This window comes from Acipenser ruthenus, chromosome 12, assembly GCF_902713425.1.
Source record: "Acipenser ruthenus chromosome 12, fAciRut3.2 maternal haplotype, whole genome shotgun sequence".
Lineage (NCBI taxonomy): Eukaryota > Metazoa > Chordata > Actinopteri > Acipenseriformes > Acipenseridae > Acipenser > Acipenser ruthenus.
The window spans coordinates 12257467-12278236 of NC_081200.1; the positions used below are offsets into that span (position 1 = coordinate 12257467).

Below are 20770 nucleotides of genomic sequence, written 5' to 3' on the forward strand. Positions count from 1 at the left end.
CTAAAGGGCATCATGTGCACTCTAAAAGACAATGATATATTCTGCAGTGTGGATTTAGAGGGAGAAACACACTCACCTGTGAGCATCTTCTGTGATTTTCACACCATTTCAGAATCTCATCATTCTGAAAGACAGGAGCACAGAAACGGGTCAGTACTGCATAGGAAATGGCAGAGTACATTTTAACTGTGGCAACATTCGAAAGATCTGGATATACTTATTTATGTTGCCACTCCTACAATATGAAAAACAATCTAACATTTATAACCTGTAACGAAACAAAAATGGTTAATTGTACCATAAAGCTTTCACCTACTGTACAATCTACTGCAACACGACCCTGCATTATATAAATAACAGTTATCAGATACTATTGCCACTGACATCTTTATAGATTTGTAAAACGTTTAAGTGATGCAGAACAGCCACTGACTTTTACAACATTCTCACTTAAGCTGAGGGAACACAAAGCCACTTTTTCAGGTATAGTGGCTTGAAACCTGGTTCCAGCAGATCTGGTTTGCTGTTTCAAACCCCAAGTCTCCCATGGTGTGCGATGCAGTGGCTTTGTGTTCCCTCAGCTTTAGAGTGGCTATCTTCTTTGAACTATGCATTGTTACACATTTCTCTTTTAAATGTTTTTATTTGTATTTTCATGCCCTGGGTCATTGTGACAGGCTGGCTGTAGGGGTGACATCAGGCCAGAAAGAAACACACAGACAGACAGTACTCGGGTTGAAACGGAGACGCTGCGGCACTCAGTATGTTTAATGAAACAAATAAAATATTTAAACAAAAAACAGCACACGGCACTTGCCGCCAAAATAAACAGACAGATAACCAAAACAAACAGACACTAACACACAGGGACAAACACTAAACAAACACGTACCGTGCTGGTCCTCCAGCACCACATAGCAATTGCTGCTTCTTCTTATTATTATTATTACTATTTTTATCTCCTCACTCTCTCACGTTCCTTTGCTCTGAACACACAACCCTGAGTGAGTGCTTTGTGCATCTATATATACTGTTGTGCCGGTATTCAATTACTAATTAATTATTCACTTGAATCCCAGCACGTGAACTAATTCTGTGCATCCCCGTGCTCACATATTATTATATACTTTAAATGCACGTGAAGTGAAGTGCAATCCCCGTGCCTAAATACAATTATACATTTTAAACACTCGTGCTCATTACCCGCATTATATCCCGTGTACCAACTACAATACACCAACATTAACACACCACACGCAACACATAACACACAAATGCACACAGGGGCGGGGCACATTGCCACAGTCATTAAATCACCAAATACTTCACAGTTTACCTGTACCATCAGAATAATGTATTGCTGTGTGCTGTTGAATTAATAAAAGCCCTTCTCAACCACCATTATTGTTGTGAGAAAAAAGCTTATGTTCAATAAGTAGTGATGTGGAAGTAAAACTCGGGGGGCAACAGGATCTGCTCCAAACAGGACCAGAATTCAGAATCTTTCTCCCCACCTCAAAGCTACAGCTCTTCTATAATTGTATCCTATCGTTGCAGCTGCTCACATCTGGGGCCACCGATGGTCAAGAAAATCTATCACGTTCTTTAGTGACAATAAATCTACAGTCCACATAATGCAGCTTGCCTACAGATCGCCAGATTTCAGCAGTTGGTTCCCACAGCATCTCCAGCACCTCTCCAAGTTCCACAATACCAGCACCTAGTATTCCTGTGAGCTCTCCTGTCTTCAGCCTTCTCCAATCTGCTAGAAATTACATGTCCGCTGCCCTAGCCCCATCAACAAGATCATCCTACTCTACAGGCTAGTCTTCTCTCTCTTCCTTCTGCGCAAAAAAACAAATTCAGCCAGTTCCATTTAATCAAGACTGGATTCTAGCCTTTATCGTCCAAGCACGAGCCATTCTTCTGATATTCTACAGTCGCTCATATCAATCTTGCGAAAAGGCTGTTTCAACCCCTTCGACGATCTCCCCACAGAAGTCATGTGCTTAACTGCTTTCTTTGGATTCCTCAGACGCTCTGAATATACAGTCCCATCCCTTTCCAGATCCCTTCTCTTGGCATCCATTCCAACAATATCTCCTTAGTTTCAAATTCTCATTTTTCTAATTATGCTCCGCATCTCTAAGACCCTCATCAGGGTCAATTTATACAGCTGATGAAGATTAATTCTTCATTATGTCCCTACACTACACCTCCATGTCTAGATACATCTACAGCAAGAAGCCTTTCCTCATGACGGATCCACTGTTCACCAGCTCCTCCCGTGCAGTAGTTACAAGACATTGGTTCTCAGCTCACCTTGCCTCTCTCATCTCCAAAGCAGGTCTTTCTCCTCAGTTCTACACTCCTTACTCCTTTAGAATTGGAGCAGCCACCTCAGCAGCAAAAGCCAACATCAATCAGCATCTAATTAAGAGCCTAGTGCTCTGGTCCTTCTCAGCAGTAGAATCATCCATACACACATCTGTTTCCGATATAGCTGCAGCTCACCAAAAAATTGTTAGCATGCCTGGAGTGGGGGCTACCTGATCCGCCGGGTCCACCAGAGGTTTTCCCCCCAAATGGGGGAGGGGGTTCCTCTCCACTGTGCGTCAGGTAAACACATAATTCCACTCTACCCATTCTTTTTTCCAAAAAAAAAAAAATCCCTTGTTTGTCTATTATTTCTTTTCCTCCTTTCATAAATGTTATGCATTGGCACGTGAACTATTGTTTGTCCCATTGGTGTGGGGTTAAGCGGGGAGCTGGGGGTCCAACCTTTGGGGGTAAGTGAGACCAGACCATGCCTCTGCCGAGGTGGGGTTCTCACTGCGTGAGTCAGAGGGGACCCCCGGCCACACACTCCTACTCTTTATCTTCCTCAAATTGAGACTGGGCTCTATTTCCAGCTCCCTATTCTATAATTCCTTTTCCAGGTTCTTCAGTGCAAGATACTTTTCCTCCTACAGGGACTCATTTTTGTGGAAGGATACATAATACATTTCTTTTTTTTTCCTTAAAAAAGCTTGTTTGTGTAATAATTTTCCAAATGTAGCCATTTTATAAGTGAATTAACCCACTCCAGGGTGTGCGTTAAGACAATTATCACACACTTCCCGGGTGGTTGAAGGCCTACAGCCTCACAATGCACCCAGGGCGTGCTGTAATAATTGTCTTACCGCACACCCTGTCGTTGGTTATTTCTTACAGATACAATGATGCCAGAAGTTTTAAAAGATCGTGACATCATTAGCTACATAATGAATGACATCACAAAGACATTAGATTTAAAGAGAAATATAAGTGTGGTTACCGTGGCATCAAAAAACCTATAAATATCTCCAATGTTTGTTTTCAAACACACTTTCCCTTGACAAAGGTATGTTAAACATACCGAAATGTTGAGAAGTTGGTTCTTTGAGCGAAATCTATATATATAGCATGTGAATGCAAAATGAGGTTTTCGCCCTATATGTAGACACGTGGATTTAAAAATCATTAAAAAAAAAAAAAAAATCATTTTTCATTCTCATATCACATACAGCAGACCTACAACATACATAACTTTAAGTACCAAATATACAGCAATACTTAGTAACAGAGAGTGGAGAAAGACTCGAATGTAGTCTTTTTTTTTTGTGTGTGTGTGGTTTGTTCGGGTACAAAATATTTAAATATTATTCATGGGAATGTGTCCTCTGCTATTTAAACTATATAAACAGGAAGTCCTGAATCGTTCTATCAACAAGATAATATCAATGCAAATATAAGAACACCACAAACTAGTCACTAGAGACAGGGTCTTCTCCGGTGGCATTGTACCAACAATAATAGATTTGAAATCTCAATTCAAATGTTGTCTGTCCATTCGGCCTGTCAGTCAGTCAGAAAGTCTCCCTGTTGCAGCTTTGTTCTGCTCTACTTAAATGCACAGCTATTTAGGTAATTAAAATTAAGGCAAACCAATTTTCTATAGCAAACTACAATCTTACAAATCTAAACAGACTTGATGGCATTTGATAGCAAAAACGATGAAATATACTGGATGTGTGTCTCCTGGAGACGTAAGGATTGCAATACAAAGCATCTGTCTCCTGGGGATAGGGCTAATAGCCTTTATTTTATAATTCCACTATTATCTTGATTAGTAAATGGGATAAGTTGCTTATAATGGTTTTTGCCTGGCTTTTGTGAACCAGTGGCAGACGGCATTCCATTGATTTCCTGCCAAATTTAATTCTTCCTTTAATAAATAAAATATTTATTTTATTTTATCTCAGCCACTGAAGTGTGTATTTGAGTGTATTGCTGTTTCTACAGGAATAATCCATTTAGATTAGATTATCTGTCAATTACACAGGCATTTATGAACATCCAATTATAAATCCCTACTTTAAAAGGTAGTAGTTTCCCATTATAAATGGAATAGTTATACATACATGAGTAAAGCGCCAAAGTCCTTACTTTACTTCCCTGCTAACTACATGCAAAGATCAGAAATGGGAGGAGTCTTTTCCACCCATTTTACCTAGTGCTGGGACAAATATCCGAATATTCGAACAAATATTTTTTCACATGTATTCGGCTACAAAAATCAGATGTTCATATTCACTACAAATGACAAAATATTTACCGTCACGCCAGAATTTGCAAATGAATGATAAATGAAAAAGAGCTCTGTGTGATATATGAGATTATGTGTGTATATATATATATATATATATATATATATATATATATATATTGTAAACGGCCGGCACTCACGGTCGTTCGTTGCCCCTTTAAAAGCAGGTCCCTGGACACAAGAAATGGATTTTCAAGCGCTTACGCGCTAATTTTAATATACACAAAAATAAATAAACAAAACGAAACAAAACACCTAGCTCCATTTTGAGCACTAACTAAACATTTTATGCAGGTCCCTGACTAGCTCGCAGGACGGCTAAGCCGTTTACCTGTCATAAAAACACTGGAAACCACACACGTTTAATTCAGCACTTTGACTGCTTGGAAGCAGAGCGCACCTTCTGCCTCCTTCTACTCAGCAGCCGTGGGCAGACAAGCTGCACGTCTCAAATACCCTGCACGTGACATTAATTTACAATATATATCAGGTGCAGGTGATAATTAAACAATAAACAAATTACCAAAACATAAAACAATTAAACAAAATGTGCATACGCACATGTTTTCTTCAGGGAGGATACTAACCCCCTCCCTGATGTGTTACAATATATATGTATAAAACACAGAATCAATACAGTAGCTATTGATCCTCTGTTTAAAGGTTTTAGACAGCAAATAGTAAACAAACCTGATTATGCGCGCCCACGCATAGTGATCTCTGTGGAAAGCCATCTGCTGCTTTAGACCGAGCCAGAATCTCATGGGACAGAAAAAAGGCAAGCACGTCATACTGAAATGCCTCGCTTAAACAGTACCCAGCTTCCTGAAAATGTTGTGTAGACTGTATATATTTTGTTTTGACTTTCTGTTATGTGGAATGTACATAAGAACCAAAATGGTGAGTTTTTTTCCCCTTCACTTTACGCCATTTCCACTTTTGTTTTATTTGAAGTGTTTAAAGTTAAATTTCAGTTTTCATTTGCTTGTTCAGCTACAAAAAGGCACAAGTAAACCTTGTGTTATTACTTGATGAAAACGTGTCGATGGCCATTGTTTACTGTGAAGAAACAGCAATGGCAAGAAATGAAAATGAAAACTGCTATTTGGCATCCTTTATTTTGTAGTTAATTCACTGGGGTAAAGTAAGGCCTACACAATGTATTCTTTACTTCAGGGATATTTTTTGTGTTACATATTGTAAGGTCTTGCTGTAAAATAGCACACACGGGGCCATTGCCACACCCCCTGCCCCTGCTGCTATGCTGTCTCTGCCTGTCTTCAGAGCAAATATCCGAACATGGAAATTCTATGTTCATCCCAGCACTAATTTTCCCCCATAATACCCTCTTCACACTACTTAAATATTGCACCTGATTGCATTCATTTCGTTCACATTCAAGACATGATAAGGAAGCATTGCTGTATTTTGGAAGTGTGAATGGGATATTTATATACTGCACATCATTGGTATCCCTGGATTCATATTTCTTTAATCTAATGCATCAGGGATGGAAATAAGACTCCTATTGTAAAGCAGTTTAATTCATTCGAGGTTTTACTACGATCTTGATTAGCCACAGTGTATAGGTAACAAGCTCAGGTGTGTCCCAGTAAAATCAGAGATGGCTCAAACTGCTATGCAGTGGGAGTCTTATTTCCATCCCTGTACATTCAGTGCAGCGGTATCCCAAACATTATACATTTACTACCAATTCACCAGAATGGGTCATGTATTATTAATTTTACCCTCCCAAAATGGGGTCCTTCAATGGGTAGTGCAGACAAGACTGGTAAAACATTTTTTGGCTGTATTTCTTGTGTACAGCTAATCGAAGGTAAGAGACAATGGTAACTGGCTACAGTCAGACAGCTTGGATTTGAACCCAGGCCAGAGGTGAAAGAAAGTCAGGAGAGACTAGTGAAGTAACCTGCTGCGCCACCCAGTCCCAGCTTCTCTATTTCTTACCAAATCCATGAATTCCTGTTCAGTCAGATAAACACATGGTCAAACAATACTCTTGAGGCGTGGAATTCGGGAGTGATGACAGCACTTGGAGTCTTTGTTCTTCTGATAACACGCAATACAATCTAGTAGGGAGGTTCAACTCGTAAATATATTATCTTGGTATTTCTCACACCTAATTAGACAGCATGATATGCTTTATCTGGAATAATCTACTTGTGTTAGGATTTCAGCATGCTGTTATCAAAGCCAATTTTTTGATGTTTCATTTCCAAGACTTGGCACACCTGTGCAGCCCAAACATGTGTGGAAGGATTTTAATGACTGACAAAACAAAGCAAGAACACAAGGGATGTCAGATGCAGACAAAATGAATTGCTTAAAGAAGCAACCTAAGGCAGTCTGTCGTCTAACACTGCACACCTTGAATGAACACCCATTTTACACATTTCATACCTGTATGACTACCTGAGAATATAAGAATGTTACACTGAAATGAAAACGCTATAAAGAACTTATGTACTCATTTCTATTGGATCCAACACACAAACATGCACACTGGAATATTATAGAATCTTTCTTATTATGCCAGTTTCAAAATGTAACTTTTCAATAAGATTTAGCAGACAATTAATGTCATAGTAGCTTGATGTATATGATTTTGTATGAGTAAAATGCCTAATCTATTAAAAACACTTTAAACAAGATTTGGAGAAGCTACCTGCTGGTGTGTGTTTAGGATCATACTATTTAGTAAGAAAAAACAAATCTATATTAATCAAATCTGGTAGGAGAACCTTAATTATTTCTTTGACTTTATCCTGTCCCAAGACCTTATACTGCCCAGGGTATTCAATCTGATCCCCCAAAAAGGGTCATTTGAGGATGTGCAATGGTGGGCTTAAGACCTACAATAACATTAGCTCAAGAAGAGCAGGAGAATGGCTCTTGAAATCCAGGGCTTATTGACTCAAAAAGCTCAATTTTCCCCACACTAGTACATAGATTAAAACCATTCCTCAAATACTGTCTGATCATACACCTTCAAAGAGCTAACCGTTAAACGCCTTCAGAAAAGAGACACACAAAAACATCTGCCAGCTGTAAACTGAGGGTCATCAAAAAAAATATCCGAAGTTCACCTGAATGCAAAGGCAAGAATCCTTTATGACAGCTTAGCCACTTAAGAATTATTTCCTAAGTGGATTCCGAATGAGATGGATAAAAATTGATTTATTTGTGTCCCTTTTCTACAGATCCACCACCCCTAAAAAGAAAACCTTTAACATTAAATATGGCATGGGATCTTAAAATGACTTGCACTGTATGAGAACGTCTGTGTGAACGTTACATGTGTTTTATTTCCATATGTTGAAAACAGTCATTCTAGGAGGAGGTGCTCCTACATTAAGACGCAGCCCACCTAAAATCCTGTTTAATCTTCTTCATTGCTAAATGAAGAATGATCTAGGAGAGGTTGGAGGTCCCTAGGGAGTGACTGACTCTGCATACTTCCTTGATAATAGAGGACTCTCAAATATACAATTCATGGCAGTTTCTTTTCTTTGAGGTAATTGTAATGTTTTGAAAGGACGAGCATGTTCCAATCTATGACAAAGGTTTTTTTTTTTTTTTTTTTTTACTCCAGCAGAGGGCAAATATTAGCGCTGAATAATACAGTATCTTATTGAATTACATGAAGTACAAATCAATTCAAGAGCGGTCCCATGTAAACATGAAATCACCAGTCAACTTAGATCAATCTCTACATTATATGTATTGAAGAGTACATACCTTCATTTTATTAATTTTTCACTGACCCCTTGCCATTGTGTGATGTTTTCAGTCATTCAGAATGGTTCTTTATTGCAATTAGTCACATACTGGGTTAAAATGATTTTTTTTATCCTGTGTTGACATGCTTTCAGTTGAAGTTGCCTGCCATAGATACGGTATAAGTAACACAGACCAAATTAACCAGTGTGTCTTTATATCCCTTATATTATTATTTTTTTGTCCTTAAAATTAAAAATAGTAATTTGACATTTTTTTGTAACAATTTTATATCCACATTTGTGGACCCAGGACCTGAAGGAGATATAAGTTAGAGCAAGCCCCAACTAGTGATCTGCCACTTTAGAGTACAGTGTGTTTGTTTTATGGCAATACTCTGCTGTGCACTAGACGGTTTATCAATATAAAGACATTTTGGTCATATATTACACATGTCTATGACAGGCAGCAATAATTGGGGCAGCTCCTGGACTCATACTCACAGCACCTTAATACAGATACAAAAAAAACACAATATTTGAATAATTGCATTAAATAACACTCAGCATGACTGCAACCATCATAAAAACATTACTAAAAATGTAGTCCACAATATAAAAGGATTATGAGTTTTAGGAAGGTGGTATCAAAATTTGTAAAGGTTATTCAGAAAAATGAGTCTACTGGTTTAAAAAGTTTCTTTAGCTTCATTTTCCTGTATTCAAGAATTACCCTTTCATGCTAAATAAGACTGATCGAACTCCAGACAAAAAGGGAATTCATCTTAACCTGCGTCCACCATCTGTTTGCAAGCAAAGCCTTATTTGAAGGCGCTGTCTCTGATTCTTTACTCCCCAAAATGCTCTGTTGGTTCACAGTTGTGGGAGTCCAGAGCACATGGATTCTTAATGGGTCTTTTGTTAATATGTGAAGTTACTGTGGTGGAACCCAGTTAACTAATGGTACTCTGTGTATGAGAGAGGTACTGCTGCAGAATGAAGGCTCCCACAGGGTAGCTCACACAGGGTAATGCTGCAAGCACAACTCATGATAGACATCATCATTATATGCTACAGCCTGAACACATGATAAGGGTGATAAATATAGGTACTAAAACAAAGTTTATTTCATAACAATAACCTAATCCCAAACCTCAGGTGCGTAGGGTATTGGCCGTAACTTCAAAAACACACAACAATAACCTAACCCTAAACCTAAGGTTCGTGGGGTATTATGGTCATGTGGTAGGGGTGTTGAGGGTCAATGAAGCACAATGTAAATTAGGAATTGCGCATGCAGCACTGCCCTGTGTGAGCTACGCTGTGGGAACCTTCATTCTACTGATGCTGTGTACGGCCGTAGCAGATCATGTTATCAGTAAAGGCACAACAGTTCTCGTTTGGGGAGTTCAGGTTCAAGAATGTTTGACATCTACAGCATGAATGAGAAATATTATATAATTTCAGGCTCTTTACAGACCAAGAATGACAGACAGCGATTCCAGACCCTGGTACTACAGGACTACTTCTGTTGGCTTCCTATTCAAATCTGAGGGAGGTTAATTCTCTCAGAAACAAAAGATAAAGGGATAGCTGCCTTCTATCTCGCCCCCACAATCTAGCCACACCGGATTCGTTATTCTTACGGCTCATGACCTTTCTGACTTTCCAGCTACCTCAAATAACCACTTTATGAACATTGTTATTATTACAACTCATCTGTGGAATAGGACATGCTTCACTGGCTTTAAAGACCACACCAAAGATGATGTATATACAATATTATAAACATTCAGAAAAAATAAATAATATAAATGTTTTCCCTGTGGCTTTTACTTCAGAAAAATTACATATTGAAAAAAATTGAATTTAAGTTGCTTTGGAAACAATCTGAAATGGTTGCCAATTTTAATGACTTCAAAATAACACAGTTATGGTTAATCAATAGAGCTTCAGACATTGCCCACAACAAGTAAAAGGCCTGAGAAACATCCCAATATTGTCACAGTACTTGGTGGAGAGTAGTGCAGACATTTCCCTTGAAATCACAGAAGGACATGATATTTCCATTGCTTAACAATATATAATGCACATAAATTCACACCTGGATTTCCAAGTAAAGGGGTTTACCCGTGGGCCCTCTGCCCTCTTATCCCCACAGGTCACTAATTTCAATCAAAAGCGTAAATCAACAACCCCAGACAAGATGGAAACAGAGCAGAAAATAGGATCAAGGAAGGGTTGCCGACTGAGCTCTCAATACAGTCCCTCTCCGTGGCTATGATCTCTGAACTTACTTTCACCCATCCATGACACAGAAGACAGTCAATATTGATACAAATCGACAAATTGAAGTTTCTGGCCTGATTGCCTTGCTCGAGGTTATAACAAACAAACAGCAGCCTTATCGATGAAAACTAGAGCAGCAACATTGAAAACATTTGGTAGCAGTACCTCTCATGGGGTCATATAGAAAATGAATGGCAGTACTTTTATTTGCATGGAAGCCTTTATTAAGAGCTTTCAGAGCTTTAAATAAATTCCATTGCTTTCAAACCCTCGTTTCGGCAAATGTCTTCACAGATTAAAAGGGTTTGATGTTTTTAATGATTTTGTCAATGCAGTAATAATCATATTCTATTCTATTTAACAAAAGTGGTGGTATAGCTGGGATGCTACCGATGTACAATGAGCAAGTCCCATACAATAGACATTGTACAGGCTGTATTCCAACTGCAGTCCACACCCATTCAGCCTCAAGCACCAAAGTGAATTCAGTATCTTGCTGCTGAAAAGCCCTTGTGGTGAAATTGCATGCTCATTTTATAGTTTGCCATTTGTCTTTGTGAGCTCCCTCAAAAGACTGGGTCATCATTCAGACCACTCTGTCAGCCCCTTTCAATTCGAAAATAATCTGAAGATCTTCCCTCTGTTCACACCCACTCTCTAGTAATGGTTGTAATAGAAGGGATTTAACAATATTTTATACAAATCTGTGATTTAACATACTTTCCTGGGCATATGAAATACAATGTCCACCTAACTGTCTTACATTACTTTACCAGGTTACAGGGTACAGTGTACAATAACTTAGCACATACTGTACAGTACATGAACCCCCAATTAAATTTCTTTCAGTCAGGCTGTGACCAAGGAAGTTCGTTTTTTTTTTTTTTTTTTACTAGTTTCCCACCCACTGAAAAAAAAATCCACAAATTGTAATGCGATGTGAATTTGGAAGGATACTAGGAAGAATACAAAATACATTATTTTGTTCCTGTTAAATTCAAACTACAATATCTGTAATAAACGACACTCCAAACCACACAAATGTTTTATAAGCCAATTACTCCTGTATTTTTTTTTTTTTTTTTTTTTTTTTATTGCATACACGTGTACAAAAGATTATTGTGTATATTTATGTAAATACGTATTATAACGTTTAAAAATAAAACATATACATGATACTCTAATAATTTCAAAATAAACTTTCTCTAAAGGTTTGGGCACTCAAATGTCACAAGCAAAAGTTGGTAAATGAAAACCACGTCTACACATGTATGTATAATAAAAAAGGAGAGCAGGACATAAAACACACACATATGGTGAATGACTTATTTAATCCTTTGCAATTACTTACACCTCTGACGTGGTTCCCAATTACTATATTATTAGGAGCAATCTCTAGGGGAACAATGTATAGTGAAGGCTTTATAGAAATTATGTAATTTCAGGCTGATAACATAAATCTCAATATAAGTATACATATTTTACTACAAACAGTATTAGGCAACGGAACAATATAAATGGGCATGCTTCTACTTTTTTTTTTTTTTTTTTTTTGCAGAATTTGACTGCAGCTTTGCTTTACCTGTAGATTTTTGAAAGAAGCGCTGAGCTGTGTGATGTGCAGCGTTAGGCAGCGGGAGGTGCATCTGGCGCCGCTTATCTTCTTCAGAACTTCGCCGTCCTCAGCAGCTGATCTACGGGCAGCGGTGGCATCAAAACACCAAAACGCCAAAATACAGAACACAGTCCACGAAAAGCTAGCCATCGTACAATACTGTACACAAGATATAATTCACGTCTCACTTCAAAACGTGTTTTTGAATTTTGACTGGTACTTTTGCGTCCAATTCTGTATTGCAATTCCTCTCTGGGTTTACTTTGAGTAGACTCAGGTTAAAAGCTGTGCTGCAGCTCTGCCTCTAGCAATACTGTTAGAGTGCGGACACTCCTCCCCATAGCACGTGTGTCACTCTGTCAGATGCCCTAAGAGAAAGAACCTTTTGCAGGACGTCTATTTTTGAAGCCGAAAGGTACACACAAAAAGGAAGGGTGGTGGTGGGGCTAAGTGGGGTGTAACAACTCATACAATAAAACCGTAACCCTTCTAATGAAGTGTCCGTGATAAGCATGTGCGCAATGGTGATTTATCACAAAACTACCAGCTACCTAATAAAAACGTACATTTAAAATCAATGCACAATGACTAATGGACGCTAATTTCAATAACTAATTTGCAAAGAGTCAGTTTTAACATCCTGCTTTAATTAATGGTCAATAGGAATATGTGATAGTTAATGCTTTGCTGTTCTATTAACGCATTAACAGGCACTCAGATATTCATACTCCCATAAATGCCTAACAGCAGTAGAAACAGTAGCATGTCATATTTTATGAGACAGATTTTGAAATGTTACCGATTTAGCCCAACTTTTATATTTCTGTACAGTGTAATGTTGGAAGTTTGTACTTTTCCTAAGCTGTATTTAAACCAGCCAATTAGAATGATAGAAATGGCAACTGGCTGGAATGTATTTCTGACAGCTGGCAGGTTTCACATTTGTGTCATGGTGTAGGTAACGTTGCTACACTGCAATTGATAAACGTTTCATACAATATTGAAAGCCAAGACAGGGTTATATTCAGTAAAATATATATTTTTAAAAAAATTATTACAAAAAATTCACAAAATTAAATAATCTAATCTCATAGAAGAATGTCTTTGTCAATTTCACACATAGAATATTTTCTTACCTAAACCTGAAGAATAAACAAATCTCGAAAGTAACTAAGAGACATGAACTCCCAAACATAAGAATTAGAGACTTAATTAATTCTATGTTGATGTGGGAAAACCCAGACAGATTTATACATAAATAAGCAATAGGTAGGGATTTACCCGCCTCTAGCAGTTCTTGCAGGAATTATAAAATGACCGCTATAGGGCAAGAGATAGGGTCATGACCCTCAATCTTGAAAATACCTCCATTTGTAAGTGTACAACGACCTTGTGGAGGAGGCCCTAGCATTCTGCAGTGTACTAACAACTGTGTCTGAAAGCCCTAGGGCGGACAGACGGTTCCATTCAAGAGCCAGACCCATAGTTGGAGAGTGCCTTTCGCCTGACTGAGGAGATTCAGTTGTAGCGGGATCTCCCATGCCTGGCCTTGCAGGAGCTGGCAAAGGATTGAAAACCAGATTCTCCTGGGCCATCTGGGGGTCACCAGAAGAACTGTCGCCTTCTCTCTCCGGACCTGCTCTAAGAAAGCTGGGAGCAACAATATTGGAGGGAGTGAGTACAAGAGCCATTCATGGGCTAGGGCAGTGGTCCTCAAAGTGATACCCGCGGGCAAATTTGTGCCCGCGAACCCAGTCCATCATGCCTGCGGCAGCTGTTCTTAAATTATGGGTTGTGAACATATTTCTGGCGGGTCGTAGCATGGAAAAATAAATAAAGCTTTAAACATGTTTTCCAACAAGAGTCACAGCAGTCTGTTGACAGTGCTGCTCGCTTATGCTGTGCTTGTACATACTCGACATATTTTTTTTTCCTGTAGGGCCTCTGCAATGCGATCAACCAATTGAATATCTGCATTTTCTCTGTGGTAGCACAATCATAAGTTAGCTGGGTGGGACATAAACTGTGTCTGTTTCAGTTGCACGTACTGTCAGTAAGTTTAACCAATAGGAGAGTCAAATATCTGCCAAGTTTTACGCAGCTGTCCAATCATAAGCAAGCAGAGGCTGTTCACCGTATTCTGCATGAAAATTGAAGGTGAGTGAGTAGTCAATGGGAAAGTGAAAGATCTGACTGGCCGGACAGTCTGGAGAATGTGATGGTGTGTGACCATTTGGAACCCATTGAGGTGTCTCAGGTTTAGGATGGGGCAAAAGCCGCCATCCTTCTTTGGCACCAAAAAAAACCCTCGTCTTGGGAGGTGGTTTCTACAAGGCAGGTGGCTTGTTTGAGAAGTAATGAAGCTACTTCTTGTTTGAGGGCTGAGACCTGGAGAGGGTTGCTCACAGATGTAACCGTGATCCCTCGAAAGGGAGGAGGACCTGTGTGGAACAGAAGTGTGTAACCGGTGTGTACGGTAGCTAGCACCCAGTTGTCTGAGGTGCAAATGCGCCAATACTGTAGCTGGTGTTGTTTGAAGGGTTGGGTCTGAGGCTGCAAGCCTTCAGGGGCTCTGCAGGGGCTGCTGAGGCTGAGGCGGAGCCCGTTGTGGGGGCTGCCTGGGGCGGCGTTGGAACAGCTTCCAAGATCGCTGTTGGACTGGCATCCCATGTTCGGTGCCCTCCCTTCGTTGCGGGTGGACCTGACTGTTAGCTGCCGTGGAAGCCTGAAGGCAGTGCCTCAGGTCGTCACGTGGGGCAGTGGGAAACCAGGCACAGCTCTGAAGCCACCAGTTCAGGTATGAGCGCTGACTACAGTACTCCATCTAGGTATGCCTTCAAGAGCCATATTAACCAGGCGTGTGACTTGTGCTTCCGCTGCATATGCTCTCTTTAAGTGGGTCTCTGTTACCCTGCATTGACCATTAGGGCATGCAGGGTCTTTAGGTAGACCCCCTACTGGAGGGCCTCGCACCAGGGCCGCGATGGTCGAGTCCACTGGTGGGAATTCAGCCAAGCCCAGTGCCCTGCGTATTCTAAGGAAGCAAGCAGGGTTGCCTGTTTAATCACACTTGGCGCAGAGGCAGGGTGGTTCCAAGTGGACCGTACTTCTTCTAAGAAGTCTGGGAACACTGGAAATGGCTGGGGGTGGGGGATAGGAGGCTGAATGTTAAAAAACGATCTGCGCTGCCTTCCAAGGTACCTGCAGGATCTTGGAGGCCTGCTCCATAAGCGCTGGGATTGAATTTGGGATAGGGAAAACCCATTAGAGGTTGTCTCTGAGCTTGGGCCTGTCTCAAAGGTCAGCTCCTGGACCTCTCCCTCCTCCTCCTCCTGATGGAAGGAGCCAATTTTCCATGAGGCTGCGATCAAAATCCATCTTGGTCCTCCTCAGCTGTGCATCCAGTTCTGGAACATCCGGGGTCACCACCTGTGCAGGCAAGGTCAGCTCTGTGGCTGGTGTATTGAGTAGGGGCTTGAGCCTGCTGCTTGGCCAAATACTCAAGAACTTGGGCCATTTGGTTTTTCAAGTCCATAATATACTGTGCCTGTCTGGAGTGCTTGGCCCGCTTAGCACTCTGTGTAGATGACTGAGAGTGAGTATGAGACCAAGGCACCTGAGCTTGAGTGGAGGGAATGCTCTGCAAAGGGCGAAGGGACAGATTGAGGAGGGGGGAGGGAGGGGCTCCCAGTGCCATGGACGGCTTAACCATGTTATCAGGGGACGTTGCGCACGTAAACTTATCAAGTCTCCTGCGTAGAGCCCGCGGGACAAATAGCACAGAACGTCTCATCTCCAAGGGCAGAGGAGTCGTGGTGCATGCCCAGGCACTGGACGCAGAGGAGGTGCTTGTCCTCTGAAGGAAGCTTCGCTCTGCAGGATGTGCAAGCATGGAATTTAGCCATGCTTGATGTCTATATGGCCCAGGGTGGTTGAAAATACCACAGGGCATTAACCAGTGGAGCACTGGGGTATAGGGGCGCCGAAGGTGCCCAAATATTGAAGCACTCAGACACCAAGGGTGCAGAAGCACCGAGGACATTAAGTGCAGGTAGGCTCTAAGGCACCAAGGAGCCAAAGCACAGAGGGAACGAGGGCACCAAGTGCACCGAGGTTCTGAGGCTCCGAAAGGTGCTGAAGCACAGAGGAACCTGGGAATACAGTACTGGTGCACTGAAGTATCGGTGCAGGTGGTTATCGACGTGCTGGGGCTCCGAAGCACCGAGGCAATGAGGCTCTGAGGGTGCCGAAGGCACTGAAGTCAGCGAGCACTGAGGGCACCAGGGGCGCCAAAGTACGAAGGGCACTGAGGCACGGAGTGTCTAAGCACTGAGGGCGCCTAAGCACTGAGGCAACGAGGCTCTGTGGGCGCCGAGGGCACTGAGGTCAGTGAGCACTGAGGGCACCATGGGCACCGAAGCACCGACGGCACTGAGGCACAGAGCGTCTAAGCACTGAGGGCACTGAAACACCGAGGCTGTGATGCACAAAGGGCACCGAAGCGCCAAAGGGCGCATGAAACTGAGGGAACCCGGGGCACCAAAGCACCGTGGCATGGAGCGTCTAAGCACTGAGGGCACCAAAGCACCGAGGCACTGAGGCTCTAAGGCACCGAGCACTGAGTGCGTAAGCAACGAGTACCGGGGGGGGGGGGTAAGCACCGAGAGTACTGGGCAGGTGCTTAACCTCAACCTGGGATAGTGCCTAGCATACCAGAGTTGGATACACAGGCTCGAGTTGTTGCGGGTAGGCACAGTAGAGCAGTACAGAAAAGCACGGTGCTGCATCAAGGTGCAGCATGGGCAAATGATTTGGAACTGGGGCAGTGCGTAGTGCAAGCCAGGGTGGAGCACAGGCTGAAGAGCTGCGGTAGAGTAGAGAGAATTTACTGCTTGTGACTTTTTTTTTTCTTTTTTTTTTTCTTTAACTGCAAGAGCAGTAAAGAAAACACACACACACATAACAGCAAGCTGTGGGGTAAAACAGTCACCATGCCAGGTGGGAGAACTGTGAATATATATATATATATATATATATATATATATATATATATATATATATTTAGCCAAGCGTGCCGAGACAATCCGGTGGAGTCGACTCAACAGCGGGGTGCTGCAGAACCAGTTCCTGGTGTAGGAAATCACGCATCTCTTTTTCTTTTTTTAGTTGCAATAGCAGGAGAAAAAAAACACATAACAGCAGATGCTGTGGAGTTAGAAAGCAGACTACAATTGTAAAGCAATGCAGACTGTTGGAAAGAGAGAGAAATATTTAATGAAGCGCCATTGCGCAGTGTTTATAGCTAAGTGGCAAGCTGACTTCTAGCAATATAAATATTGCAGAATATTGCAAATACTCCAGAAAAACTCAAGTGAGAGCTCTTTCAGATCAATCACAGCAACTGGAGAGGTTAGTATACCTACCTGATGTGAGAAGCAAAAGAGGAAGTGAGCTCCGTGGAGTGACCGTTTGTTCCCTTGGAAGGTGGGACAGATGACGTCACTCCCCGGAGGGGCCTATCGGCAGCTCTCTGACATAAAATGCTCAGTAAATACCTGACCTGTGGCAGGCATATCCCAAAGTATTGGTTGGTGGTCGTCTTTGAATTGAAAGGGAACTCCAACTTGGAAGTTCATCAAACATGATTTTGATTCATCCCTCCACTAATGATGTTCAAGTTTAATTTGATTCTCATACCACCAAGAAGCACAGTTGCTTGATGACAAGAGACACCCATTCAATCTTCTTTGTTAACTGTTATAATACAGCTTCCACCTCTGGAGGTCCACAATAAGGAACACCTGGTCGACTGACAAATCACCGGAGTGGAATGGGAAATTCTAACAACCCCCCTTGGAAAGATTCAAATTACCCCTGGCCTTACATTAATTACCTAGGTGGAATATTTGGGGTCTGGAGGTAAGAAGACTGCCTCTCACAAGCTGAGCATTGCTTTGTATATAGCTGACAGATCCTTACAGTTCAAATAGAGGGAATGCAGCATTCAATCATTAAGATAAACACTGAGGTAAAGGAGAAACTCAAAAAGATAAACGTTAATACCTTCACCACTGTTTAAATATAGTTTGTACGTCATATTTAAAGTAAGGTAAGTTAAAGCACATGTTGATTGTATAATTGGTTGAATTGGTGCAATATTGACCCTTTAAAAGGCTGACCTATAACTATACTCAATATGTGCTCTCACAGTTGCCTGAGGTATGCTTTGAAAATAAGGAACACAATCAAGTTGTTCAAGAACATAATTCAATGAAGAACACTTCCTACAGGTGGCAACCCTTTAACCTTTGAGTAAACTGAGTGCAGTTCAGCAACCATTGTAATTCATGCAGAGGTGCAGTATTATTGGAAAGTCTAATCCTCTGTATTTGCTGTGTTAACAGAACGTGCCACAGGCTATGTTACAGTATAACCCTTTAAGTGTTATGAAAACACAAAAAGAGAATTGGTTGCATTACACACAGAAAGTAAATATGCAGCTATGCACTTGGGCCTGTTGCTATGTTTTGATTTGCTTTCCCTGCAATTATGACTCATTAATATAAGACGCTATCAATCTAAAAGTCTCCTGTTTCCATTCTGTATCTATGGAAAACTTTGAGGTATTGGCTTAAGCAATAAAGAATTGTTGGCAATACATGTGCAGGCCTTTATATTTGTGTATATTATACTTCCTTCCTAAACATTGCAGACTGTTTTAAAGAGCACACATGTTTTGTTGTTGATTGTCGATTGGAATACATCTTACTCTATAGAGTGTATACAGACTAAGCACTGCTTTCATACCCAACCAAAATACAATGTGCAGTTTCCCATGCATAGGGGCGAGCAGATTTTAAGAGTGAGTAAGCTTGTTTTCCTACAGCTATTTTGGGAGGAAAAATTCTGCTGTCTGAAAAGGTAAAATGCACAGATACATCACTGTTTGGTCATTCTCCTTTATATCTTTCCTGTTTTATGACTGCAATGTCCACAGCATGTTCCTTAAAATCTTGGGACCACTTTACTTTCACTGTGCCTCGATTTTAATTCGAGTTTGGTATTGCACCAGTTTAGCTGATGGTGTTAAGTCTGCAGGGTCCTTTCCAACATTTAAGATGCAGCTTTTTGCTTTCTAAAGATCTTTTTAAATAAAAAAATAATAACCTTATAGAAGCCTAGATTTAAGTGAAATGTGCTTAAAATAATCACAAAGTTCATAGATGGGCATAACTGATTAAGTTGTAAACCTAATTAAAAAATATGGTTAGGCCTGGGTGTGTTGAGGTCTACCTTATTTATTATTACATTACCCTGATGGATTATCACTTTCTCTATTTCAAAGTCTACAGCTTCAATTGTTCCCTTTCTCGGCATTTTTAACCTGAGTAAGATGTAATGAGACATCTAGAGAAGACAGAACTGACATTATTTTTCCTAATGGGTACAAAAGGCCAAATGGTTTCATATATTAGACATTTAGTACAAGTCAGCAGTACCATTTAAAGCAGTTAGCAGATGGATAATGTCATTTTAAATAGATTTTGTTGTTAATGCTATTAAAAGTATGTTTCGCCACCCATGTAAACACTACACTTTTCAGCCATTTTCCCGTGAGAAACATATATACAAAATCTGAATAAGTTAAATGTCCTGGTTGTTGTATTGCTGTCCTGGTTGTTGTATTATCACAAGACACGCCAACATTAACAATTTCTATTCTCCATTATATAATTCACCAACAGTATTATTAGGCTAAAGAGTATTATAAGTAGTGTACATTCTGGGGTTCAACACAAACCATTCTAATGGTTTACACAGACCTACGCTTTTTATGACTTGTGTCAGATACTGATAAATCATTCTACCCTCATAGGTTAGGATAGTAAATAAACGATTTAACCTGTTCTACCGAGCTAAAGAATGTGGACTTTTATTTCTGACCCTGGATTTTTAAAGCTTAGTCCAAGTCAATGGCTGTTGAATTCCAGTTTGGACCAGTCTAATGTTGTGAAGCCAGTCCAAGTACCTGTCCCATCCAGACCTGGTCCAAGTCCATTTTGAATCTGCAGCATTCATAATAGCTGGTTCAATGTGTCAGCAATTACTAATACTATTATTATTATTATCAGGAGTGACATTCTCAACAAAGTTAAGGTACTCGTATACATTTTAATAAATTGAGACAATTTGAGTGCCAATGAATAAATATTTTAAAAAGGTATACATATTGGTACACGATAAATTTATAAATACAAAATAAGCCTTAAAAAATAAGTGATCAATCATAACCAATTCACCATAAACAAAGAAGCTGAAAATACTGAAAGCTTTGTACCCTCTGGTTGTACCACTCAGTCATGTACTGCAATATAACACTTAAGTTAAACCTTAAATGACAAGCATTAAGAAATATCACACTATGCAGTAACTGCTGTAGAGATTAAATAAGTCCTGGTACCCAGTACCAGCATCAAAATAAGTCCCGGTACAGAGTACCGG

General features: G+C 40.5%; 1 protein-coding gene across 2 annotated transcripts in view; it reads right to left on the minus strand.

Moving 5' to 3' along the window:
* The window catches only part of LOC117416865 (anosmin-1-like), a 55623-nt gene extending 42893 nt beyond the window's left edge, over nucleotides 1-12730 (minus strand). For both annotated transcript variants that reach the window (XM_034028309.3, XM_034028308.3), the window contains exons 1-2: nucleotides 12236-12730; nucleotides 77-124 (exon numbers count right to left, since the gene is read on the minus strand). In XM_034028309.3, the coding sequence (XP_033884200.3) occupies nucleotides 77-124; nucleotides 12236-12418 (231 nt within the window). In that variant the 5' untranslated portion in view covers nucleotides 12419-12730. The remainder of the gene's footprint in view (nucleotides 1-76; nucleotides 125-12235) is intronic.
* Nucleotides 12731-20770: the final 8040 nt, after the last annotated feature.